Source organism: Bufo bufo, chromosome 2 (genome assembly GCF_905171765.1).
Source record: "Bufo bufo chromosome 2, aBufBuf1.1, whole genome shotgun sequence".
Lineage (NCBI taxonomy): Eukaryota > Metazoa > Chordata > Amphibia > Anura > Bufonidae > Bufo > Bufo bufo.
The window spans coordinates 295,791,744-295,818,422 of NC_053390.1; the positions used below are offsets into that span (position 1 = coordinate 295,791,744).

Genomic DNA, 26,679 nt, shown 5'->3' on the forward strand with positions numbered 1-26,679 from the left:
ACATCTAGCAATTATTGTTCAATTCAGTCAGTACAGAAACTCATTTATATCACACCAGGGTTCTCCAGTGAGGACACCAGAAACCACACCGTTTATTCTCTAATTATTAGTAGTTGTTCTACAAGCTATGTACTATGTACATGGCCCCATCCTTTGGACAATGCTAAAAGTAAAACCTGCTTCACTTTATTTACAGAGGTGGGAATAGTAAATGTGTGACATGGGAGGATGCTGTGTTTCTGATGGTGGCATCGTGTCTAACCTCATTAAGTTTAGGACAAGGGGTGGGGTTGTGCAAGGTGTATTGTCTTCTCCACTGGATATAAGGCTCCACATTGGACGTACACCAATGACACTGGGGAGGTACATCATCTAGAAAAGAACCTCCATTTTATTCCCCAGGACAGGTCTTGTGCTTACTTTTGAGTTTTGGATATTCTAATTACAGAAGAAGGTTTCCCGAAGCAGAAGATCCAAAGCTCCTCAGGTAAATCCCTCATTAGTATGTATAAATGAGTCATTAGCTTTAATCAAGGCTTGATTTATATTAACCTGTGTGCTATTCCCTAGCTGTTTCACTTGCAGTGAGGGTGCTGCCACACATTCAGGTTTTTATGCAGCTTTTGAAGCCAAAATCAAGAGTGGATCATAAATGGAGAGCATGAGGACAGATACGACTCCTCTTTTTTACTCCACTCCTGGTCATGGCTCAAAAACTGCATTGAAAAACCTGAATGTGTGACAGCAAACTAATATTCCAATTATTGGTCACCCAGGATTAAGTTTCTCATAGTCTAAACATTCTGGATTTGAGAACGTACTACTGTGATCTGTGATCCACTAAATAGTTTTATGTGGTCATATTATGTCAAGTATTAAGACACGATTTAAGCTAGTTTCACTCCTTCGTCTGGCTGTTCTGGCAGAGAATTCCAGATATCGGCCAGACAAAAAACATTGCGTGCAGCAGTTTTCCGGCATATTTGCCAGGTAGTGGCCGGATCTCTGTCGTACCTCATTATAGTCAATAAGGTCCAGTGGAAACCCGGCAGTATCTGGCACTCCGGTAGGCTATTCTATGCCAAAAGAGCCTGCCGGAGACGCAGCTGTAGGTGTGAAACTAGCTTTACCTCTACACAAAAATCATTCTCTTTTTTGTTGTAATGGTGCTTACTTTGTTCCCATCTCTGTGTTACTGCAGTTTTCTCTTAGAGTAGGTTCACACTAAGTCTTTTGGAGGGGGCTTTGAGGCAGATTTTCCTGCAGGTTCTCAACCAAAGTGAGAAGTGGATCTAATTCTGACGTTGGCTAAAAAACCTGCAGGAAAATCTTCCTAAAGGGTCATGCCCACCAGTGTACTTGCTCAGTGCCCGTGCTGCAGACCACAAATTGCGGTCCACAATGTACGGGCACTAGCCTTCTGCACTCCACTTGTGGATGTAGACCCATTGACTTAAATGGGTCAGTAATCCACAAGATACGACCAATGATAGACCATGTTTTATCTTGTTGTGGTGCGGAGGCACGGATGAGAGCCCAAGGAAGTGCTTTGTGTTTTTGGCTTTGGCCAAAAGAAACTGCAACACAAAAAATTACTTTAGACCACTTTCACATAGTCAGTATTTAGTTAGTATTTTTTTTAATCAGTATTTGTAAGCCAAAACCAGGAGTGGAACCTACAGAGAAAGAGAAATGATGGAAAGGACTTATAATAGATTTGTGGCTCTTGAGTTTTGGATCCACTCCTGGCTTACAAATACTGATGTAAAATACTGATCAAATACTGACTAGGTGAAAATGACCTTAGGTTAGGTTCACATGGCAAAAGCCACAGCAGAAAAGTCACTTGCAGATCAGTAGTAAAATAATCAGCTGAAAACAGGACGCAAAAAAAATACACTCCAGATACGGCTCCTACTCATGAATGAATTCAACCCTTTCCCATTGACTTCTATAAAGACCCACCTTCAAATAAGTAACGTTACTGGACAAGTGTGAAATCAGCTGCTGAAAAAACCTACAATGTGTGGTTGTTTACAGTGAAGTCAATGGGAAGTTGCTAATGGTGTTTGTGAATGTGAATCAGTGACAGATTTTGCCCGTGTGAACATAGCCTTAGCATAACTTCCCATGTCTCTGAAAATCCTCTCCATACCTTTTGAATGAGACTTTGCAGCAGGTGCAGGGATTTTTACAAACACCTTTCAGATGTATGGGATTGATTTTCAGTCGAAGAAATTTCTGCAAAAATGTGCTGCAGGCATTTACCTCATGAGGTACATTACCAGTTTATTTGAGGTGTTTAATGAACGTTACATTCTTTTGAACGTTGCGCTCTACATCCATTGTTATGAGACTTCCCAAAATAGCCAAGCGCACTCACGCGGCTATTTTCTGCATTCCTATTGCAGTGAATGGAGGGGACGCCATGCACGTGCAGTACGCTTTCATTTGTTTTGAGGGCCCTATTCTGGAGATAGGAACAGGTCCCAGAGGTGGGACCTGCACCTAATTGACATTGATGGCATATTCTAGCGTCTGAGATGGGCAAACCCCTTGAAAGCATTGCCTAAAGGAAATGTGTTATCAAAAAATGACCTATTGTTTAGATCATGTTTTTATGTTTACCATATTTTTTAAGAATTTTTGATGATGTCATTTTTAATTTTCCATGTCAATATCTATATTTAAACAGAAACCTGCAGTTTTCGCACTGGCCACTTAGCCTAATAATAGGCGCCACTTCTTGGTCTGTACAGATCACCTTACTGCAGTTACCTACACAGAGGTGATGTCATTATAGGCTGGATTAGAAAGACAGATAAGACAGGATCCACCATTAACAATAGGTGATTGTCAGATCTTATCTATTCTTCCCGTGTACAATCACATCGGGTCACAGAGCATGCCTAGAAAGTTCTCCAATACAAGTCAATGAGGTCTCCTTCCTGACCATTATGTCTATGAGATGGGCTCCTAACATAGATTCCAAAGCAGGTGCGATCAGAGCCTAACAAGGCTAAAAAGATCACATATAGAAAATATAAATTAGAAATACAATGGGTAAATCCACACTAGATGATATACAGTATCTATAGTAGCCAATATACAATATCATTTATGAAATTACATTAATATTTCATTTGCTAGCAGACCTATGTAACAACTTATATAACCTAAAATGAGGCTTGAGGCTAGTGGACAAAGACTACAAAAAGACTGTTGGTGTTGGGTTATGGAGTAATTTAAATTGTACTTATGTGTGTCTTTCAGTCTTGATATGAGATGATTAATGTCTACATTCTGTTTTACAGATCTTCTGTCTGCAGTTTATGGATTGCTCAAGAAGCACTCCAGTCTCCATTGGCAGGTTCACTATAGAGAGAGTCTCCGTGTCTAGCCGTTGTGGAACCTGGGCTCCTACCAAATTCCCTGAATCCTCTGAGCAAGTTTCTTACATGATTTCCTGCTCTGAAAATAGACAACCAAGCCACAGAAATCCCCATAACAAATCTAATAATGCTATTGGGAATGAAATAAAAAATAGCATACATGACAATTGCATTTGCCAACCTCCAGGATACTCTTCAGAAAGCAGTTCAAAGATGGCTTTCTCAATCACATCTGATAGCATGGAGTCTCTAGAATGTTCTTTTGGCAGCGAAGGCTCCTCCTCTGGATACACCTCCACTACTGATGGGCTAACTTTGGAGGTACCAGAAAAGCAGGTACAGGAAGCTCTGAATCAGCTCAACCAGTCAATTGATGCCTTTAATACAGGACTTCAGATGATTTGCAGTTCCACAGAAGATCAGCAACATGAAGTGGTTGGGACTTATAATGAGACAGACAATTCTTTGTCAGCTGGCATCTGCCTAAGCCCTGCAAAGCTGACAGCGTGTAATAAACTTTTGGCCCAGAAACAAATGGCCTACAATACCCTGGATGCCAAACCAAAGCATGAACATTATATTAACTCTGTTGCCCCTGGAAGACTGAAAAGGAGTCGTCCATCCCTTGATCTCCTTCGTAATGCCATAATAGTAAGTCAGCACAACGTAGTATTATGTGGTTTGTTGTCTGGTCTACTTTTTAACAACATTCTTACATAGAAACATAGAAACATAGAATGTGTCGGCAGATAAGAACCATTTGGCCCATCTAGTCTGCCCAATATACTGAATACTATGGATAGCCCCCGGCCCTTATCTTATATGAAGGATGGCCTTATGCCTATCCCATGCATGCTTAAACCCCTTCACTGTATTTGCAGCTACCACTTCTGCAGGAAGGCTATTCCATGCATCCACTACTCTCTCAGTAAAGTAATACTTCCTTATATTACTTTTAAACCTTTGCCCCTCTAATTTAAAACTATGTCCTCTTGTAGCAGTTTTTCTTCTTTTAAATATGCTCTCCTCCTTTACCGAGTTGATTCCCTTTATGTATTTAAAAGTTTCTATCATATCCCCTCTGTCTCTTCTTTCTTCCAAGCTATACATGTTAAGGTCCTTTAATCTTTCCTGGTAAGTTTTATCCTGCAATCCATGTACTAGTTTAGTAGCTCTTCTCTGAACTCTCTCTAGAGTATCTATATCCTTCTGGAGATATGGCCTCCAGTACTGCGCACAATACTCCAAGTGAGGTCTCACCAGTGTTCTGTACAGCGGCATAAGCACTTCACTCTTTCTACTGCTTATACCTCTCCCTATACATCCAAGCATTCTGCTGGCATTTCGTGCTGCCCTATTACATTGTCTTCCCACCTTTAAGTCTTCTGAAATAATTACTCCTAAATCCCTTTCCTCAGATACTGAGGTCAGGACTGTGTCAAATATTCTATATTCTGCCCTTGGGTTTTTACGCCCCAGGTGCATTATCTTGCACTTATCCACATTAAATTTCAGTTTCCAGAGTTCTGACCATTCTTCTAGTTTTCCTAAATCCTTTTCCATTTGGCGTTTCCCTCCAGGAACATCAACCCTGTTACATATACGTTTAAGTTTTCTTTAACTCCTGTTTCATTCATTCCTCAATCACCACTTTCTGTTTTTATCAGGACGAACAACAAATGGTTTCAGTCAACCTGGATCAAGATGCAGAAATTTGTGACAAAGACAAGCTTGAATTACAAGAGGAGACTGATGAAAAGAATAAGAAAAAGAAAAAGAAGGCTATTGGAGAACCTGTTCGGTTTGGATGGATCAAGGGCGTAATGGTAAGGATAACACGTTAGAAGAAGTACCTTAAAGGGGATTTCTAGCCACCTAAACAGAAAAACACTTTGAATGCTTCAAATAATAAAAGAAGTCATACTCATCTTATTGATCTCGCATTCTGACACTTCCCAGGTCCACTGCTGGTCTCTGTATACTGACCTCCAGCGATGCTGTCCCAATACAAACATGTGACCGCTCAAGCCGATCAAAACTCTAGCTGTCACCGGTCAACACCACTGAGGTCAACAATGTGGCAAATGATTGGTTGCTGTAGTCACATGTCCAAGACAGGATGTCTTCGCTGTAGGCCAGGATACAGTGGGAGACCTGGGTCGGAATGGAAGTGGCAGAGGATCAGTATTCATTCAAAGCAGTTTTTAACATTTTCAGATACCTGGACAACCCTTTAACTAAATCTAAACATGTGTAATACTTTTTGTTTAATCTTTATCTACAGATCCGCTGCATGTTAAATATCTGGGGAGTCATTCTGTATTTGAGGTTACCCTGGATCACAGCACAAGCTGGAATAGGTATGGCTACATATACAAAATCTATAGCTGCAATGAATGTTACACGCAAATGTGCTCAGCAAACAATTTAACTAAACTCACAATTAATAGTATAGCTTTCATTCATTTATATTTGTGTAGAGTTTGTAGACAAAAATGCATAAAAAAGACATCTAGTCAATAAAGTTTCTAAAGATTGTTAACAATTATGGTAAAGATCAAATGTTATTAAAACACAAATCGTAGGCTAATTGAATAACAAATAAAGATGCAACTCCCATGTCAATGAAGGGTCCTTTTGCCATTTTATATGCTATGTATATCCTTTATTAATTAAAATATTCTAAGAAAATGCATGGGACAGTTTGAAATGGAGTGTTCTTGTAGACTAAGGCCTCGTTCACATCACCGTTTCTCCTTTCCGTTCTACGGCTCCGTTGAGGAGCAGGAGAATGGAAAGGACGGATTCTGCAGATAACTGAGACTTACGCTCAGTTAGGTCTCAGTTATCTGCAGAATCCGTCCTTTCCGTTCTCCTTCTCCTCAACAGAGCAGGAGAACGAAAAGGAGAAACGATGATGTGAACGAGGCTTAACTCTGAACAAATTTGACCTATAGTGGGATTTCAAGGAACTAGTCCATAAAAGAGCAGAGTTTGCAACAGGAACTTTCCCCAAAAAATACTATGACCTATATAAAGTCCATACCAGAGGGTTGCTAGGGGAAAAAACGATAAAAAAGGCTAGTAGATTATTTCCCTATTATGAAATGAGATGTAGAATTTGGTAACAGGGAATATAAATGTTAGTATTTATGTGAAATATCCTATTATTTCTGGGCTTCTGGTATTCCTGCTCTAAATAGTAGTAGATAATCCATTGATAGTTTTGACTAATATATATATATATATATATATATATATACACTTTGTTGATTTACTCATATATACTGTATACTAGTCAATTACTATGTCCCTATTGGATTGATACAAATTAAGGAAACTGACATTTCCTTCTTGTTTAGGTCTGACGTGGCTGATCATTCTGATGTCTGTGCTAGTGACATCTATCACCGGCTTGTCCATTTCTGCCATCTCTACAAATGGCAAAGTTAAATCAGGTAAGTTTTGTCATACCTTTAGTCAGGGGCGTAGCTATAGGGGGTGCAGAGGTAGCAGTCGCTACCGGGCCCAGGAGCCTGAGGGGGCCCAAATACCCTTGTGCCACATAAGACACTGGCATTATAGAAAGTGCATACTGGTCAATTTACACCTCTGGCTGGAGGGAAGGGGTTAGGTTAAGAATTTGGCACGAAGGGGTGCCATTTCAATGTTTGCCTCAGGCAGCAGGGAGGCTATGTGCTCCCCTGCCCCTTGCCAACAAGCACTGAGGGACGGGGGCCCAAGCTGAACTCTTGCACTAGGGCCCATGAGCTTTTAGCTACGCCCCTGTCTTTAGTTATGCAAAAAATAACTCTCTGTATGTTGTCTATTATTATGACTATCTCTTAAAAATTAAAAATTTAAATAGCAGCAGACTGGTCCATTGGTTGTGTCTGGTTGCAATGTATCCTCACTCATTCACACTGACCGTGAACTGCTACAGATACCATCCAAAAACAAGTGTGGCCCCCAATCTGTATCTGAGGAAGGTTAGCATTCTGGATCAAAGACCATCCAAATATTTTGCACTATATTAGGTCCGTTTGAAGGCTATGTCTTCAGAGAGCACAGTCCAATACTACTTGTCATGTATCTAGATAGCTTAAAACAGAAAAGCTAAAATGTTGCAGAATGTTGAAAATAACCTGCTTTCCATACATATTTATTGTTATTATTATTATTATTATACACTCACCTAAAGAATTATTAGGAACACCTGTTCTATTTCTCATTAATGCAATTATCTAGTCAACCAATCACATGGCAGTTGCTTCAATGCATTTAGGGGTGTGGTCCTGGTCAAGACAATCTCCTGAACTCCAAACTGAATGTCAGAATGGGAAAGAAAGGTGATTTAAGCAATTTTGAGCGTGGCATGGTTGTTGGTGCCAGACGGGCGGGTCTGAGTATTTCACAATCTGCTCAGTTACTGGGATTTTCACGCACAACCATTTCTAGAGTTTACAAACAATGGTGTGAAAAGGGAAAAACATCCAGTATGCGGCAGTCCTGTGGGCAAAAATGCCTTGTGGATGCTAGAGGTCAGAGGAGAATGGGCCGACTGATTCAAGCTGATAGAAGAGCAACGTTGACTGAAATAACCACTCGTTACAACCGAGGTATGCAGCAAAGCATTTGTGAAGCCACAACACGCACAACCTTGAGGCGGATGGGCTACAACAGCAGAAGACCCCACCGGGTACCACTCATCTCCACTACAAATAGGAAAAAGAGGCTACAATTTGCACAAGCTCACCAAAATTGGACTGTTGAAGACTGGAAAAATGTTGCCTGGTCTGATGAGTCTCGATTTCTGTTGAGACATTCAAATGGTAGAGTCCGAATTTGACGTAAACAGAATGAGAACATGTATCCATCCTCTGATGGCTACTTCCAGCAGGATAATGCACCATATCACAAAGCTCGAATCATTTCAAATTGGTTTCTTGAACATGACAATGAGTTCACTGTACTAAAATGGCCCCCACAGTCATCAGATCTCAACCCAATAGAGCATCTTTGTGATGTGGTGGAACGGGAGCTTCGTGCCCTGGATGTGCATCCCTCAAATCTCCATCAACTGCAAGATGCTATCCTATCAATATGGGCCAACATTTCTAAAGAATGCTATCAGCACCTTGTTGAATCAATGCCACGTAGAATTAAGGCAGTTCTGAAGGCAAAAGGGTGTCCAATACCGTATTAGTATGGTGTTCCTAATAATTCTTTATGTGAGTGTATATAGTTAGTTCATTTTTTAATTCTGTCTCCTTCGCTTACAGGTGGAACATATTTTCTCATCTCTAGAAGTTTGGGCCCAGAATTAGGAGGCTCTATTGGACTTATATTTGCTTTTGCCAATGCAGTCGCAGTAGCTATGCACACTGTAGGCTTTGCGGAGACAGTTCGAGACCTCCTTATAGTAAGTTGATCTTAGAAGGTCTACAAATTCTACATCCAAATCAGAAGAAAGCATATACTGATGAAGTTTCTAACTATCTAATGATCTTCTGCTCTCAGGAATATAATGCTGTGATTGTTGACCCTGTCAATGACATCAGGATCGTAGGTGTCATTACCGTGACAGTTCTTCTCCTCATTTCATTAGCTGGGATGGAGTGGGAAGCAAAGGTCTGTATCTTAGAATACATTTTGTAACGTGATATTTTTAGTGTTTTTCGCCTTTACACCCACTTAGTACAAAATAACTGATACATCTCCACAACTTTCTGCAGGCACAAGTAGTGTTCTTCTTCGTCATCATGGTGTCTTTTGCTAGCTTTATAGTGGGGACAATCATGCCTCCCAGTGAAGAGAAACAGTCTAAAGGATTCTTCAGTTACCAAGGTGAGACAACACAGAAGACAATCTGCTAAACATGTGATAGAACATAGTTTTGGGTATGCTGCATTTTCCAACTAGACAGTAAAAAGCTCAATATGTGAAGTAGCCTATTTTTTGTGTGCTCACAGGGTCAATCTTTTTGGAGAACATAGTTCCCAACTGGCGCGGGGAAACTGGATCTTTCTTTGGAATGTTTTCTATATTCTTTCCATCAGCTACGGGCATTCTTGCAGGCGCAAACATCTCAGGAGACCTTAAGGTATAGTGTTCTCATTTTGTATATTAGGAATTTACTTCACTGTGGCATAGATATATTTCCAGATACAGTTAAAGACGGCTCGCCTGACATGTCTGCCTTAGTAAATACTTGTACCAGCATTTTTGCTTATCTGCAGTGTGTCGTTCCTCTGTTATTCCTCATGAATATTTTTAAATATATTGACAATTGGGCGTTAACATTCCCTTGTGAAAGGGATACATAGCCTAATACTAGTTGGACAATGTCCTAATGTGTAGGGATTAGAGAGAGAATCAATTATAAATTAATTGGATTCAACCCGAATTCTGTAATAATTTAAGGTGAATCTGTATCTGAAGAGAGAGGAGAAAGAGAGGGAGAGGCAGTGAGAGACAGAGAAGAGAAAATCAAACCACACAGAATTTTGAGTAATTCACGTATCTCTAGTAAGGACACACCCCAACTTTTAACACTCTTTTGTCAACTTATGCATCTAGGAGGAATAACATAAAAGACTTTCAAGGGAATCTGTCACCTGTAACCTCCTTATCCAACTGTTTGCATAGACACATAGCTTTGGTTCATCTGATTAAAACGCTGATTTTCTTTTGCTGACTTGAGGCCCTCTTCCTGAGTCATGATAGTTTTTCTTAATATGTCAATTAGGACTTTGGTGCAATGAGGGCGTCTCCATTGCTATTGTTGTACAAAAGCTCTACTCATTTCTGTTGCCATCCCCTCCCTGGCTGCTTTGATTGAAAGGGCCAGGCAGTGGCAGAGCTGGCTGCAGAAAGGAGCGGAACTTTGGTACAACAAGAGCAACGGAGACGCCCTCATGGCACCAAAGGCCTAATTTACATATTAAGAAAAAATATCATAACTCGGGAACGGAGCCTCGGATCAACTAAAGAAACACAGCGCCTTAATCAGGTGAACCACCGCTATGTGTCTATGCAAACTGTTGTATAGGGAAGGTCGCTGGTGACAGATTCCCTTTAATGCAGATTTTTAAGAAAAGGTGCTACAGAATAGTTATATTACGGGGAAATCAGGCATGTTTGGGATGGTGACAAGACCTCTTTAAACCATTCTATTAATGTTTATTTTTCAGGACCCAGCAGTGGCCATACCCAAAGGAACACTGATGGCCATCTTCTGGACTACAGTGTCATACCTTGCTATTTCAGCTTCCATAGGTGAGTGTTATTTTTCTTAAAGGGTTTCTACCACTTCGTTTTCACATAATTAGCTGTCAGACACTAGCGATCCGCTAATATAATAGCTTTTGGGGCAGCCGTTTCACTAAAAAAAAGAACTTATATTGATATGCTAATGAGCCTCTAGGTGCTATGGGGGCGTCATTAGCACCTAGAGGCTCGGTCTACCTTCACAAAATGCCGCCGCCCAGCGCATCCCTCCAGCCCACCCATCTCCTCCGGAATGCGATCCTCCCTGTGAGCATATGTATTTGGCGCATGCGCAGTGAATGTCTGACTGCTTTCTGCTCAGACATCTCCACTGCGCCTGCGCCGATGACGTCATAGTGCTCCGAGGAACAGGCGCAGTGGAGATGTCTGTGCAGAAAGCGGTCAGACATTCACTGCGCATGCGCCGAATACATACGCTCACAGGGAGGATCGCATTCCGGAGGAGATGGGCGGGCTGGAGGGACGCGCTGGGCGGCGGCATTTTGTGAAGGTAAACCGAGCCTCTAGGTGCTAATGACGCCCCCATAGCACCTAGAGGCTCATTAGCATATAGATATAAGTTCTTTTTTTAGCGAAACGGCTGCCCCAAAAGCTATTATATTAGGATGGTTCGGTAGAGCAGACACTAGCGGATCGCTAGTGTCTGAAAGCTAATTATGTGAAAACGAAGTGGTAGAAACCCTTTAATGTGAACCTGTCACCTCTCCTGACACGTCTGCTTTGGTAACTACTTGTATTCCCCATGTAAGCACAAATCTGGAGCATCTATTTTATGCCTCTATATTATTCCTGCTAGAAGTTATGAATGAATTGCTAGCAGTGTTACCAGCAGGGGGTGTTTCTGCACATTCTGACACTGGCAGCATTGACTGGATAGTGGCAGACAGCCAGGAAACACCGCCAACTAGTAACACCCATCTGGACCTTCATTTAAGACTGCTAGCTATTCATTCATATCGTCTTGCAGGAATAATAAAGGAATGGCACAACATAGAGCCATAAGAATAGATGTGGCAGAATGGTTATTGCATGGGGAATGCAAGTAGTTACTAAAACAGACATGTCAGGAGTGGTGAAAGGTCCTCTATAAAGCAAAAATAAGTTCTTTACTCAAAGATCTAGTTGAGGCAGTAAAACACTGAGAACATTTTCACTGACGTCCCTATTTTTCCATCCTAAACATTTTTCTCCCCAGGTTCTTGTGTCCTCCGTGACGCCTCTGGCATTGTAAATGACACAATACCTCTAAATGACACAGACTGCGAGGGACTCAGCTGTCAGTTTGGCTGGGATTTTAGTGAATGTCGACAAAATGAAACCTGCTACTATGGCCTAGCAAACCATTACCAGGTAAGAAAGCAGTTAAGATGAATGCCTTATTTTTATTGAAATATAATCTTTTAATTATTTTCACTAAATTATTGAATGCAGTAGTTTAGGATCTGATTTGAAGAAATCAAGAATTTAGCAATACTTATATTTTTGGACCAAATGCAAAAAAAGGTGTATTATTGTGTATTTCATTGCTGTCTTTTCTATGCAGGCAATGAGCATGGTATCTGCGTTCAGCCCCCTCATTACAGCTGGAATCTTTGCAGCCACTCTGTCCTCTGCCCTGGCTTGCCTGGTGTCCGCTCCCAAAGTCTTCCAGGTAGAAGGATACTTGACACATCCATTGATTTGTGAGATGTCTTCGCTGTGTCTTCGAGAACATAGTTACATAGTTAAAATGTTTTTTTCAAAACGTAAAAATTGAAACCTGTCCTTGGGATAGGTCATCAATGTCTGACTGGTAGGAGTCCGACTTCCAGGACCCTCACCGATCACCTATTGGAAAGGACAGTATCAGCGGCCTCCTCCTCTCCTATGACTGCACATCTATTGGTCACATGCCCTCAGGCTCACTTAAGTGAATGGGACTGAGCTGCAATACCAAGCACAGCCACTGTACAATGTACGGCACTGTGCTTCATATAATATAAAGAGGCCACAGCGTTTGTCCAAGTCCGGCAGCCCCTTCAAACAGCTGATTGGCAGGCGTGCCAGGAGTCAGGCCCCACCAATCAGATATTGATCACCTATCCACAGGATAGCTCATCAATCTTTAAAGGGGTTGTCTCATCTCAGACAATGGGGGCATCTTGCACCTATATTAGGAATCGAGCCCCACAAAGTGGTAGCTGGACGACTCCGGTCCAACCACCACCAAGCGCTCTCCCCATAGAAGTGAATGGGAGTGCACCACGCCAACGCTCCCATTCACTTCTATGGGCTAAACGGAAATAGCCGGGCCAGCACTTATCTATTTTTGGTGATCCCATACAAAATGAATGGAAAGCGGCTGTGCATGCACAGTGTGCCCTTCACCACTTTCTGGGATCCGTTCTCGATATAGGTGTGGGTCCCAGCGGTCGGACCGGCACCTATCAGGCAGTAGGGGCATATCCTAGAGATATGCCCCCATTGTCTGAGATGAGATAACCCCTTTAAGTCCCTTAAAACCACCTTAAAGGGATTGTCTTATCTCTCTGTTACTCTAGCTTGCTGTGCTATGCTGTTTCGGTAGCTCCTATGCACTGCAAAGAGAGCTACTGAAGCAGTGACTGCTGGGCCGCTGTGCTGTTCCCCAGCCACCTGGTAGTCAGGGCTTAGTCTCATCTCGGCTTAGTAATGGTGAGATGAGACAACCCCTTTAATAATGTTGGAAAAACATACAGTTTCACCATATCCAACATATTATCCTATTGTGTTGATCCAGAAGATGGCAAAACCCCAATAAGGTATTTGCCAACGACAACATATGATGGGAAAAATTCCTTCAAGATTCATACAACATAAACCATAGGATGCACTATGGTCATATTTAAATATCTGTAGCTCTATATCTATATATCTCTGGCTGTATGATACAATATATTACCTACACATACAACATATCATACACTATATTTCCATGTCTACTCTATGGTTGTAGTCATTATAATGCCATTCTTATCCACATTCCCTTGTCTCTGACCCATGAATACATCTTTGCAGTGCCTGTGTAAGGATAAGCTCTACCCCTTTATTGGATTCTTTGGGAAGGGTTATGGGAAGAACAATGAGCCTATCCGTGGATACCTCCTGGCTTTCATTATTGCCATTGCTTTCATCCTTATTGGTAAGTCTATTCTGAGACGTACACTGATCTGTTACCATACCATGAGTTGGTCATTGTCTGGACCTTTTTTAGAAAACCTAGAGCTGACAAAATGTGGAGGTGTTGTCTTCTCCTCTACAGGTCTATGAAGGAAGGTTTTCAATACACAATACAATACACAGATGTCCCTCAAGTTACAAAGACCTCAGAATACAATATTTTCAACATACAATGGTCTTTCCTGAGCCATCCTAACTTGAAATCAGGCTCACAATACAATGCCTCAGACACCGCTGATCTCTGGTTCATGTGATTGACTGGAAGGTCCAATCAACATGGCCATTTCAATGGTGAAACACCTATATAAGCTGTCTAAGGGGGAGTTCACAAAAAACATCCTGTCAAAAACAGATCCCGTGCATCAGTTATGAACATTTGCCGTCCATTTCAGCAATTTTCGCCAGAGATCCGTTATTTTTAGATGGGAATTATTTTTTTTTCTATCTGAAATAACTTATCTCTGACAGAAATGGCTCAAATGGACGCACAGGATCCGTTTTTGACAAGATGTTTTTTTCTTTATTTTTCTATTCTTCTGAAGGACAGAAACATAACAGTGATGTGAACATCCCTCTAGGCTACATTCACACGACTGTATGTATTTTGCGGTCCCCAAAACGCGGATCCGCCAAAAATATGGATGACATCCGTGTTGCAACCATTTTTATTTTATTTTTTGCCGATCCATTGTAACAATGCCTATCCTTGTCCTCAAAACAGACAAGAATAGGACATGTTCTAGCTTTTTTGTGGGGCTACGGAATGGACATATGGATGCGGACAGCACACTATGTGCTGTGTGCATATTTTACAGACCCATTGAAAGGAATGGATCCGCATCCTATCCACAAAAAATGCGGATCGGATGCGAACCAAAAATACAGTCGTGTGACTCAGCTAATGTAGGTGTTTTACCACTGAAATGGCCATGTTGATTGGCTGGCTCTTCCAGTCAGTCACATGAACCAGAGATCAGAATTTATTTAAATTTAATCTTTTTTAGGGCTTGTTTACACGACCGTAGGTATTTTGCGGTCCGTGTGTGTATTCCGTATTTTGTGGAACGGAACAGCTGGCCCCTATAGAACAGTCCTATCCTTGTCCATAATGCGGACAATAATAGGACATGTTCTATTTTTTTGCAGAACGGAAATACGGACATAGGGAAATGGAATGCACACAGAGTACCTTCCGTTTTTTTTGCAGACCCATTGAAATGAATGGTTCCGTATACGGTCCGCAAAAAAAACGGAACGGACACGGAAAGAAAATACGTTTGTGTGCATGAGCCTTTAAGATAACATATCAGGGTTTTGGAAACAATTACCAGTTTTCCATTTATGGTCTCAAGTTACAATGGTTTCAACTTGCAATGGTCGTCCCAGAACCAATTACTATTGTATCTTGAGGGACCACTGTACATATAAACGAAAAGTCATCTTAATCACGTTATGTGATTGAACGGAATGTAATAAAGCCAAAAGACAATATAAAATAAACTGAGTAAGCGATAGAATTTTAAAGGGTACTTATCACTTAAGAAGAAAAAGACGTCAGAAGCTCTGACTTGTTTATGATAAGAGCTATACCCAGGGATGGCCAACCTGCGGCTCTCCAGCTGTTGTAAAACTACGATTCCCACCATGCCCTGCTGTAGGCAGTCTAGGCATGCTGGGAGTTGTAGTTTTGCAACAGCTGGAGAGCCGCAGGTTGGCCATCCCTGATCTATACGATTGTACACTGCTCGCTCCAAGCGGAACTGATCAAAAAGAAAAATGCTCAGCAAAACACTTCTACTTCTTTATTTTGGTGATCAATGGAGAGGGGTTCTTAGCACCTTCACCCCTACTGATCATAACTTGTCACACTGACATCTCAAAAGTCTTTTTTTTTTAAGAATCAAACTGGTGTAAACCAATCAGATTCCACCTTTCATTTTCCAAAAGGAGCTGTGAAAAATAAAAGGTGAAGTCTGAGTTTTTGTGAAACTTTTGATAGGCCATAGAGACATATCAAACCTTCTCATAGCATTAGGAGAGAGAAGTGCTCACATATCATGCTCTCTCTCCACTGCAGGAGACTGGCTGAAAAGAAAGTCCATGGCCTCCCAATTCAGGAGTGACAATGTGATATGCCATCGCTTCCCTCTCCTCCTTCTAGAACTTCTGATATGTCTCTGTGATTCTTGAAATCCTATGAAGAAATTCTCAGCAAGTCTGAAGCTTCATTTTGGCACATTTATAGCCAGATATTATTTCCATGCAGTCAATTCTTTTTTTCTATTGATACTATGAGACAATTTCAGTTTCCAGTTATAACGTGTCATTTTCTTCCAGGAAATTGTATAATTTATCAATAAATTCTCATCTCCCCACAGCTGAGCTAAACACAATCGCTCCCATTATTTCCAATTTCTTCTTGTGCTCCTATGCCCTCATCAACTTTAGTTGCTTCCATGCGTCCATCACCAATTCTCCAGGTAAAGACAAAGCTTTTTTATATTTCTCTACTTAAAGTAATTGCTGTATATTTCTTTCATTTACCTCAGTGATTATATATCTATTATTTCTCCTTTTCTTGATTTCACCACAGCGTTACAATGTGCATTTTTGTGGGTGTCACACTTCGCTACCAGAGTAAGTCATGGTTTACTTTTGATTTTTTACAGGATGGCGGCCATCGTTCCGTTACTACAGCAAGTGGACCTCCCTTTTTGGCGCTGTAGTGTCAGTGGTCATTATGTTTCTCCTGACATGGTGGGCAGCTATCATTGCTGTAGCGATCATTTTCATACTCTTAGGTTATGCCAGCTACAAAAAGCCAGGTAGGAATAAGGATCTATATTCCATGGTTAGAAGGGAACTGAAATGTTAGAAGATATTTTCAAATAGATTATCGGCCATTGTATTGACCAAGTTCTCCGCTGTACCCTTAGATGTGAACTGGGGATCTTCTGTCCAGGCTGGAGCTTACAAAATGGCCCTAACCTACAGTGTGACCCTCACTGGAGTACAAGAACATGTCAAAAACTTTAGGTATTGTAATTAATACGATGTAAACAAATCATTTATAGCACGTGTTCTGTACAATGTGTTATCATCCACCGTTGTCTTTTACTTCCAGGCCACAGTGTCTTGTACTGACTGGACCTCCCAACTTTCGTCCGGCCCTGGTTGACTTTGTCAGTTCTATAACAAAGAACACAAGTTTGATGATCTGCGGAAATGTTGTCACTGTGAGTTTTATCTATTGTTGTTCTGTCAGGAGGTAGATATACACTCACCTAAAGCATTATTAGGAACACCTGTTCTATTTCTCATTAATGCAATTATCTAGTCAACCAATCACATGGCAGTTGCTTCAATGCATTTAGGGGGGTGGTCCTGGTCAAGACAATCTCCTGAACTCCAAACTGAATGTCAGAATGGGAAAGAAAGGTGATTTAAGCAATTTTGAGCATGGCATGGTTGTTGGTGCCAGACGGGCCGGTCTGAGTATTTCACAATCTGCTCCGTTACTGGGATTTACACGCACAACCATTTCTAGGGTTTACAAAGAATGGTGTGAAAAGGGAAAAACATCCAGTATGCGGCAGTCCTGTGGGCAAAAATGCCTTGTGGATGCTAGAGGTCAGAGGAGAATGGGCCGACTGATTCAAGCTGATAGAAGAGCAACGTTGACTGAAATAACCACTCGTTACAACCGAGGTATGCAGCAAAGCATTTGTGAAGCCACAACATGCACAACTTTGAGGCGGATGGGCTACAACAGCAGAAGACCCCACCGGGTACCACACATCTCCACTACAAATAGGAAAAAAAGGCTACAATTTGCACGAGCTCACCAAAATTGGACTGTTGAAGACTGGAAAAATGTTGCCTGGTCTGATGAGTCTCGATTTCTGTTGAGACATTCAAATGGTAGAGTCCGAATTTGGCGTAAGCAGAATGAGAACATGTATCCATCCTCTGATGGCTACTTCCAGCAGGATAATGCACCATGTCACAAAGCTCGAATCATTTCAAATTGGTTTCTTGAACATGACAATGAGTTCACTGTACTAAAATGGCCCCCACAGTCACCAGATCTCAACCCAATAGAGCATCTTTGGGATGTGGTGGAACGGGAGCTTCGTGCCCTGGATGTGCATCCCCCAAATCTCCATCAACTGCAAGATGCTATCCTATCAATATATATATATATATATAACCGATGCATTCAGAAAGTCTTCAACCCTTTTCACTTTTTTCACAGTTGCGGCCTTGTGCTAAAAAAAAAATAAAAAAAAAAAAGCTTTTCGCCATAATTCTGCACCCAATACCCCATCAGTGATGGTCAGTTCGCAGTGTTCGCCAGCAAATACATGTGGGCTGCCATCTTGACTCACCCGTCCGACGATGCACAGGTAAGCCCTTACCTGTGCCTGTGCCGGGAGCCGGTCTGAAATCAGATGCGGTCTCCGGGAGCAGGCAGTTCCGAGAACAGCCGCCGGGGGCCTTCATCGGGCTGTTCTCGGAACTGCCTGCTCCCGGTGACCGCATTTGATTTCAGACCGGTTCCCGGCACAGGTAAGGGCTTACCTGTGCATCGCCGGACGGGTGAGTCTACCTTACTAAAGATGGCAGCCCACATGTGTTCACTGGTGAACACTGCGAACTGGCCATCACTGTACCCCATAAAGGAAAAACTAAAATCTTGCATTGACCTACGTATTCAGATCTTTTACTCAGAACATAGTTGAGGCACCTTTGGCAGTGATTACATGAAAAGAAACTGCTGTTTTTTTTTATTGACAGGACTCAGAGAAGGTACCAGACTCAGAGGGACATCTTCGATGGTTGAACACTAGGAAGGTGCGATCGTTCTACAGTGTGATTCAGGAAAGAACATTACGAGCGGGAGCCAAATGTCTCATGCAGGTACAGAGATTTAATCACCTTTCTGAACAATATTAATATTCCTCCGTAGTGTACAACTCTCTACAGGATATTAACTCCGCGTCAACTACTAATTCACAATGAGCTGAGTAGGAATTAGGATTTATGCAATGGTGTTGAGCACCTTTTTTTATGAAGTTTTTGAATCAGATCTTTTTTTTATTTAGAAAAATTACTCGACATACAGTACCTTTTTTTATGAAGTTTATGACTATACTAATGGACTCCCTCTTCTTAAATGGGTTTTCCCATCTTAGCATGTAATGGAATATCAATAGTATAGAGGTGGTCAAACCACAAGGACCCCCACTGATGACTGCACAAAAGAATGTGGCCTGTGGAGACAGCTGCAACTCAACCCAACTCAGCTAAATGGAAATTTGTTGTAGTACCTGCACAGCACCTACCAGGTGGCGCTGTGTAAGAATAAATCAGCAGGGTCGCTCCACAGAGCACTGAGATTCCCTTTTTTTATGTCAATCATGGGGTTTCCAGTGATAAGACCCCCACAATCATTAAGCAACTGCATATCCTAATGTGAAAAATCATTTTTTTTACTTATATTATCAACACTTGCTGTGTGATGTTAAATCCAAAAGTATTACGGGAGAGAGACCTTTCTTGGCTAACCAGCAGAAATCATATTGCAAGCTTTCAGAACACAGAGCTTCTTCGGGAAATATTACACATGAAAGTCTGAGAAACAGGCACAAGATGTGCATGTAGAGATGCATAATTAAAGGGGTTATCCAGTAATGGATAATGATGACTTATTCCAGGGATCCGCTGTTCCAGGGAGCCCCTGCACTCACATGAGCTCTGCTGACCGCAGCCGACTCCCAGCAGCCCTCCCAAGCACAGCGCCATACATAGTATAGTGGCTGTGCTTGGTATTGCAGTGCAGCCCCATTCACTTCAGTAGGGCTGAGCTGCAACTAGGCCGTGTGACCAATGTAAGGTGACGTCACCGCCCTCTTCTAACAGCTGATTGCTGGGAGTCCCAGGTGTCTGACCTCTGCTGATCTGATACTGATGACCCATCAATATTAATTACCGCATGACCCTTTTAAGATAAGACAGAACAATAAAAATGGTGGTTTTGATACAAATGGACAATGGCTCAACACTTGCTGAGAAGAGATTCCTATAATATTATTCCATCTTGATTTTGTATCTGAGCCTTTCCCTTTTTCAGATTATTCTATTTTCAGTCTTAACATTGAAAGTCATTACAGTAACACTTACCGACAATCTACTAGGCCCACTTATATAGATATGATTGGTTTTCCATGATATTTTTACGGATGGCCTATCCACTGGATAGGTCATCAGTATCTGATTGGTGGGGGTTCAACCCCTGGGAACCTCGCTGATCAGCTGTTTGAGAAGGCGCCGGCACTCGTAGTAGCCTTCTCAGAGCTTTTCCTAGGCTATATGACATTACTTTTATTGGTCACGTGGCCTAGACGCAGCTGAGATACCAAGCACAGCCGCTAGACAATGTACAGCACAGCGCTGTGCTTGGTGAGCTGAGAGAAAGCCGCAGCACTACTGCGAGCGCCAGTGCCTTCTCAGTCCCCGCGTGTTGGACCCCCACCAATCAATCCTGAGAATAGGTCATCAGTAAAAATATCTTGGAAAACCCTTTTAAGGCCCATTGGAAGGAAGAGGTTGCAGCTTCTTGTGAAAGTCTGTGGCTCAGATTTACTAATGTGTCTGTGCCAAAAATCTGTCATAGTACAAACTGGTGCAATATAGCACATCTAGGTTTCCTATCGACATTCTTGACAAAGGGGGTGGAGCATAGCAGAAAGGGATAGGGCTTTGCCTGTGTAAACTAAAACATTTTTAGGATTAGGACATCTGTTCTCTATGCATATTACAGCAAATCATCATATGTTCTGTCCATGCAGGTTTCCGGTCTTGGTCGTTTAAAGCCAAACACTGTGGTTCTGGGTTATAAGAGTGACTGGCAAAAGGTTCCAGGGCAGTGCTTAGAAGAATATGTGGACATCATCAAGTAAGTGGCGTCTAAATCTGAAGGCAATTCCTCGATCCTCAATAGATCCTTCACTTCTCTCTGAACATGGTGTATTTCAGTCTGTTGTGACCTTCCTTCTCTGACTTCCTGTTCTGTATTTTCCCCCCTAATTCTATTTTACAGTGACTCCTTTGACTGTCAGTTTGGGGTGTGCATTCTTCACATAAAGGAAAGCCTTGATGTATCACAGAAGATGCAAGGCCAATGTAAGTAGAAAGGAGCATATTATATGGGTGTACAATGTCACCTATTAAAAAGATGCCTAGTATACAGCATGTGCCATAGTAGTGAAGTAGTAGTTGTTCTATAATGTTTGCCGCATTGAACCAAAAGGCACAGCTCGAGTTTCAAGCAGACCACACTCCTGTTGTACTGTTGCCTTCAACCCTAAGGTGCACACAAGTATATACAGAAAGGAATCCCTCAAACATTTCTACATCTTTGTACAGATGTTAAAAAGCTCATGTTTTTGCCCCTACTGCCATCATTTTTCTTTTATGTTTCTCTGATGGCCCTCAGTGCAAAATAAATGATTGGAGATGCATAGGTGCTTTAGAAGGGACTTGGATTCCAAGCTCTACAAAACCAGTTAGTTTAGAACCTCCAGTGTCTCCAAAATAGTTTTGGTTTCTTTGCCATGCGATTGTTGTAGATCCCATATGTGAATATCAATAGATAATGCACCTGCACAATTCATGAATGGTCTTCATTTATTCCTTCAGATAACTTAGCATTCCAGGATTCTGACGATGAGCTTACATCTGACGTAGAAACAGAAAAAGGTAGGAGCTTCCTATTCCATAATATGGGGCAGCGTTTCGACTATCATCCTCCTTGCTGTGAAAACTCAATATTATGTCTGTTCCTTGTTTCCAGAGGCTCCAACCATAGTGCCAGAGATTATGAACCAAACTAACACCGAATTCCAGGGCCGTCAGGGCAAGAAAAGCATCCACATTTACTGGTTGAGTGATGATGGAGGTGAGCACAATTTTAATTCATTTCTTTACTTTTTTAATATTTTCTATACTCATCAGAAAATATTTCATATTTACTGAAAACTCTTGCTTCCTTTTCCCAAGGTCTCACCCTTCTCATACCCTACCTGCTGACTCGGAGAAAACGCTGGAGCCAATGCAAAGTACGAGTCTACATCAGAGGAACACAGGAGAATGCAGAAGAAGAGAAGAAAGAGTAAGTTTTACTGGCAAGCTACATTGGGGAAGAAGAAAAAGTGGGTAGTCAAGTGGAGGACAGAAGAACTGCCCTTTTAATGTTCCTAATCCAATTTCTCATTGCAGAATGCAGTTACTTCTAGAAAAGTTCAGGCTGGGATTCCAAGATGTTGTAGTGCTCACAGACATCGACCAAAAGCCCCATCCCAAAAAGTATGCATATAAGGGATCATTTTCAATTAAATCAACTTATTTCTCGGTCGGCCAAACCTGCCAATTTTGGTGGGACAAGTCGACTAGCTTATTATGAGTATGTGGATATATAAGGCTAGTTTCACACTAGCGTTATCGTTCTCCAGCAGGCTGTTCTGGCAGCGGTTTTCATCCGGTCGAATCCTGGCATACTCGCTGGGTAGTGGCTGGATTTCCATCGGATTCTATCATAGTCAATGGGGCCAGCGGGCATTGTGGTAACATCTAGGTATTCTGGATCTAGAGAGCTCCTACAGAGAATAGCCTGCCTGAGACCAGTAATGGAGATGTGAAAGAGGCCTAGGATGATGTGAGGGGAAAAATAAGTATTGGGAATGTTGAATTTGTTCTTATGGGAGATTGACCACTGAGCTGAAGTGTATGGCCACTGTGTAATGAATAGTAAATTGTTACAATAATAAAGAATGGCTGTATATACAGTATTTTTATGGAATAGTTGATCTATGCCTTCTCTTCTGACATGGCAAACACCCCCAATAAAAATCCTGCTCATGTCTGTCAAAAGAATTGTTTTAAAACCCTGTAGCGTTTATAGAGGATACGCCATGATTGATATAACAATGAATGGAACCGGAGATCTTCCCATTCATTGCTCCAATTGTTCTGCTAGATTATCTTCAGCTTGGCAGCTCAGGGGTGTCCTTAGTGCCGCATCCCACAGTAGAAATGACTGGTGGCAGTTGAATATTTAAACTGAGGGTGAGGTAGACAAGAAATAAGGAAAAGAACAAACAGCAGGTGGCGCTATACAATTACATTTTATCGAATAGCTCACTGGCTATACTACATTTAAAATGACATGCAATTGCAAAAGTATTCAGATCCAGATGCTGGTGTGCAAAATGTAGAATTTGTTTTGTGGCACAACTCCTTTAGCCATAAGATACTCTTACCAGGCTCCATTTGAATTCTCTTTTTCCTCTGTATGTGCAGCATGCAGTTGTTTGAGGACCTCATCGCTCCATATAACATTAATGACCAGATGGGGACTGAACTTGAGATCCCTCCTTGGTGTATCGGTGAAAAGGACCTTCTAAACCATGCAGCGAAGGTACTTTTTTTTTTTATCTTTATAGCTATGCAAAGTAAGTGGTAGACACATGAGGCTGGATTCACACTGTGTTATAGCCCACCACTTGCCTTTCCTCTGGGGGTATAGGTTTGAATACCTGAAAATGGCGACATTTACATTAACTTCAATAGGTGAAATGGAGTCCAATGCATTCATCTTTGTTTGAATTGCCAAAACTGACCAACGCATTTATCTTTGGACTTCATTTGACCAGCTTTCCATTCATTTTTTACTTTTTTGCCAGACACAATAGCGCAATAGACTAGCAAAAAAGCCAGACATTTATTCAAAGTTCATCAGAGTTCAAAGATGAATTCTTTGGACTCCACTTGACCCTTTGAAGTGAATGTACTCATTGAGGTATAAGTTTAAATGCCATTTTCGGGTACATCCCTGCATCAACATCTTACATTTATACTGAGCCAAACTGTATTAGGCCTCCTGCACAAGAATGTGTGTGCCCTGTGGTCGTGCTGCGGCCCGCCAAATGCACGAACACCGTCCGTGGGTCAGCCGCAGCGGATCGTGGACCCATTCACTTTAATGGGTCCGCGATCCGGCCGTTCCGCAAAAAGATAGGACATCTTCTATCTTTTTGCGGAACGGAAGTACGGGACGAAACCCCACAGAAGCACTCCGTAGTGCTCCCATAGGGTTCCGTGCTTCCGTTCCGCATCTCCGGACCCATTGAAGTGAATGGGTCCGCATCCGTAATGCGGAATGCACACGGAACCGTGCCCGTCTATTGCGGGTCCGCAATACGGCAACAGGAAGCACACGTTCGTGTGCAGGAGGCCTTACAATTACCGACTTTCAGTCGCTTTTACACGGCTGTATGATCCATGTGGCGGGTGCATTTCCTGGACCGACTGCAGCTCATGTGAGCTGAACTCAATGCCTCCTAGTTATCTATGATGCCTAGAGTTTGGGTCAGATGAGCCACGGTGGATCCAGGAAACGCACCGGTCACACAAACCACATACAGCCGTGTTAAAGCAGCTTTGGTAAGAAGGTATATTAATATGACTTTTATTATTTATTATTCTCTCAGTCGGAACGAACTGTCAGACTAAATGAGATCCTCCAACAAAACTCCCAGGATGCCGCTCTTATCGCCATGTAAGTGATAAATCAACATTTTTCCGTTATTCCACGATGCTCTAAGAAAAAAAACTGAAAATGGCACAAAACTGTCTTGATCATACCCATATACACAGTGCAGTCAACAAGGAATATGTCACACAATACCTATACTCCGTCATGCTTTTCTGGACGCTTTTTTTTTCAATTTACCCTCGATGAACAGAACTTTATCTTTAATCTCTTATCTGAAAATTGTCAATCGTGAGAATCGCAGAACAATTTTAAATTCAGAACACATTTCTTTTTTGCTATATAGATAAAAAGGATTATGAGATTTTAAAAATATTTCTTTTTTGTCCATACCTCTTTCACATCTGTTTTTTCATTCAGGTTTTGAGATCCGGCGGAGGATCTGAAAACCAGAATTTAAAGGATCAGTTTTGTCCCCATTCATTGTCAATGGGGACAAAGCTAATCAGGATGCATCAGTTCAGTTCAGTTGCATTTTGGGGCAGAAAACAAAACGGCTGCAACCAGCGCTTTTGTGTCTGGTTTGCAAAACGCAACAAAACCTGAATTAAACTGATCTGTTGCTTTTAATACATCTGGGTGGCTCAGTTTCAGCCAGATACCGTCAGTAACCAAAAAAAAAAAAAAACTGGATACGGAACCCTTGATTTTCATGCCGTATCCAGGTTTTTGTTACCGACGGTTTGTTGTGTTTTGATTTAATACAACCGGATCCGGAAACTAAGCTATCCCGATGTATTAATGAAATGGATCAGTGTAAGGCCTCATGCACACGGCTGTTGTGCGGCCGTTGCGTTCATTGGGGACCGCAATTGCGGTCCCCAATGCACGGGCAACATCCATGCAGCGGGCCGAACCCATTCAACTTGAATGGGTCCGTGGTATGTCCGCACCGCCAAAAAATATGGCATGTCATATTTTTTGGGCGGTGCGGAACCACGGAAAGAAACACAACGGAAGCACTCCGTAGTGCTTCCGGTGTTCCTTGACTCCGTTCCGCATCTTCGGAATTGCAGACGCATTCAAGTGAAGGGGTCCGCATCCGTGATGCGGGGTGCAGAAGGCCAACGGCCGTGGATTGCCGACCCGCCGTTTGCGGCCCGCAATACGGCCGCGTGCATGAGGCCTAATGCAGGTTTTGAGAACCTCTGCTGGATCTCAAAACCTGAATTAAAAGCACAGATGTGAATGTAGCCTTATACAGGCAGATGCCAGTTGAGGGGATATGCTGGTGACAAACTAGGAATTTTATGTCAGAGTAAGAGATGCGATCAGTGACAAAAATCATCGCTGGGCATGTTGGAAGATTATCGCCCCATGTAAAAGGCCCTTCAAGTATTCTATTTATCTATCGTGTCAGACAGTAAGTACATGTAAGATTTGTATTATCTGCCCAATCATTAGCTGGGTGTTAATTCTGTATCCCTCTTATTTATATTTCAGAAGCCTACCGATTGCCATCAAATCAGCCTGCCCCAGTTCCCTCTACATGGCCTGGCTGGAAAGCTTAACTCGAGACATCGTCCCACCAATTGCATTCATCCGTGGTAATCAGCAGGACTCGCTCACAATTTACTGCCAGTGAGCGCGAAAGAGAACTGATCCTAGACTACAGTTATCATGCTGAGATTTGCTATGGGTGGTTTTTGTGTTTTTTTTATCCTGTCCTACCCATAGAAACAGACTACAACCCATAATGAAAGTAGTTTAAACAGACCAAGTACAAAGAAACCTCTTCTCTCTCTCTAGTAATCCTGTAGGTGATACTAGGACAGATTTTTCTACCTCATGATGGAGTTAATTCTCATACTTTTTCCCATGGATCATTCCCCTAAACTTCTAATAACTGAGTGTCCCACAAGGAGATTCATTTCCATTCATTAGGAGACAGTGAGAAGTGAAAAACAGAATGTTAAACATCACTTGGCAAATCTCAGAGAGCCCCGAACCTGCAATTCTTAAAGGAAACTGGTCACGTTGACCATAGTGTTGGAGCTGCATGTTATAGAGCAGGAAGAGCTGAGCTGATTGATATATAGTTTTATGAGAAAAATAATTCTGTATAACTTGTAATTTATTCATTTGACGTCAAGGAGGCGGTCCTATCAGTGATTGACAGGCTTCTGTCTATGACTGTGAAAAAACAGATAGGACCGCCTCCTGGACTTCAAAGCACAGAAAGAGCAG

The 26,679-nt window shown here is 41.9% G+C and overlaps 1 protein-coding gene across 1 annotated transcript; it reads left to right on the top strand.

The window, feature by feature from the left end:
• The first annotated feature begins 3,332 nt into the window (after positions 1–3,332).
• Positions 3,333–26,077, top strand: LOC120990818 (solute carrier family 12 member 3-like). Its single transcript, XM_040419720.1, has 26 exons — positions 3,333–4,043; positions 5,060–5,218; positions 5,677–5,752; positions 6,755–6,850; positions 8,675–8,814; positions 8,913–9,023; positions 9,128–9,239; positions 9,365–9,495; positions 10,586–10,670; positions 11,878–12,032; positions 12,226–12,333; positions 13,719–13,842; positions 16,259–16,360; positions 16,550–16,705; positions 16,817–16,916; positions 17,005–17,116; positions 18,678–18,800; positions 20,732–20,838; positions 20,983–21,065; positions 21,582–21,641; positions 21,736–21,840; positions 21,942–22,053; positions 22,161–22,247; positions 23,241–23,358; positions 24,431–24,498; positions 25,936–26,077. Exons 1-26 carry the CDS (start codon positions 3,333–3,335, stop codon positions 26,075–26,077), a joined length of 3,483 nt encoding a protein of 1,160 aa, XP_040275654.1.
• The last annotated feature ends 602 nt before the right edge of the window (positions 26,078–26,679 follow it).

Excerpts from the sequence above, each read along its gene's own strand:
- LOC120990818 (XM_040419720.1), top strand. The coding sequence starts at position 3,333 with ATGGATTGCTCAAGAAGCACTCCAGTCTCCATTGGCAGGTTCACTATA. Across the intron at positions 5,219-5,676 it reads GATGGATCAAGGGCGTAATG|ATCCGCTGCATGTTAAATAT; the intron begins GTAAGGATAACA and ends CTTTATCTACAG. Across the intron at positions 17,117-18,677 it reads TCTGCGGAAATGTTGTCACT|GACTCAGAGAAGGTACCAGA; the intron begins GTGAGTTTTATC and ends TTTTATTGACAG.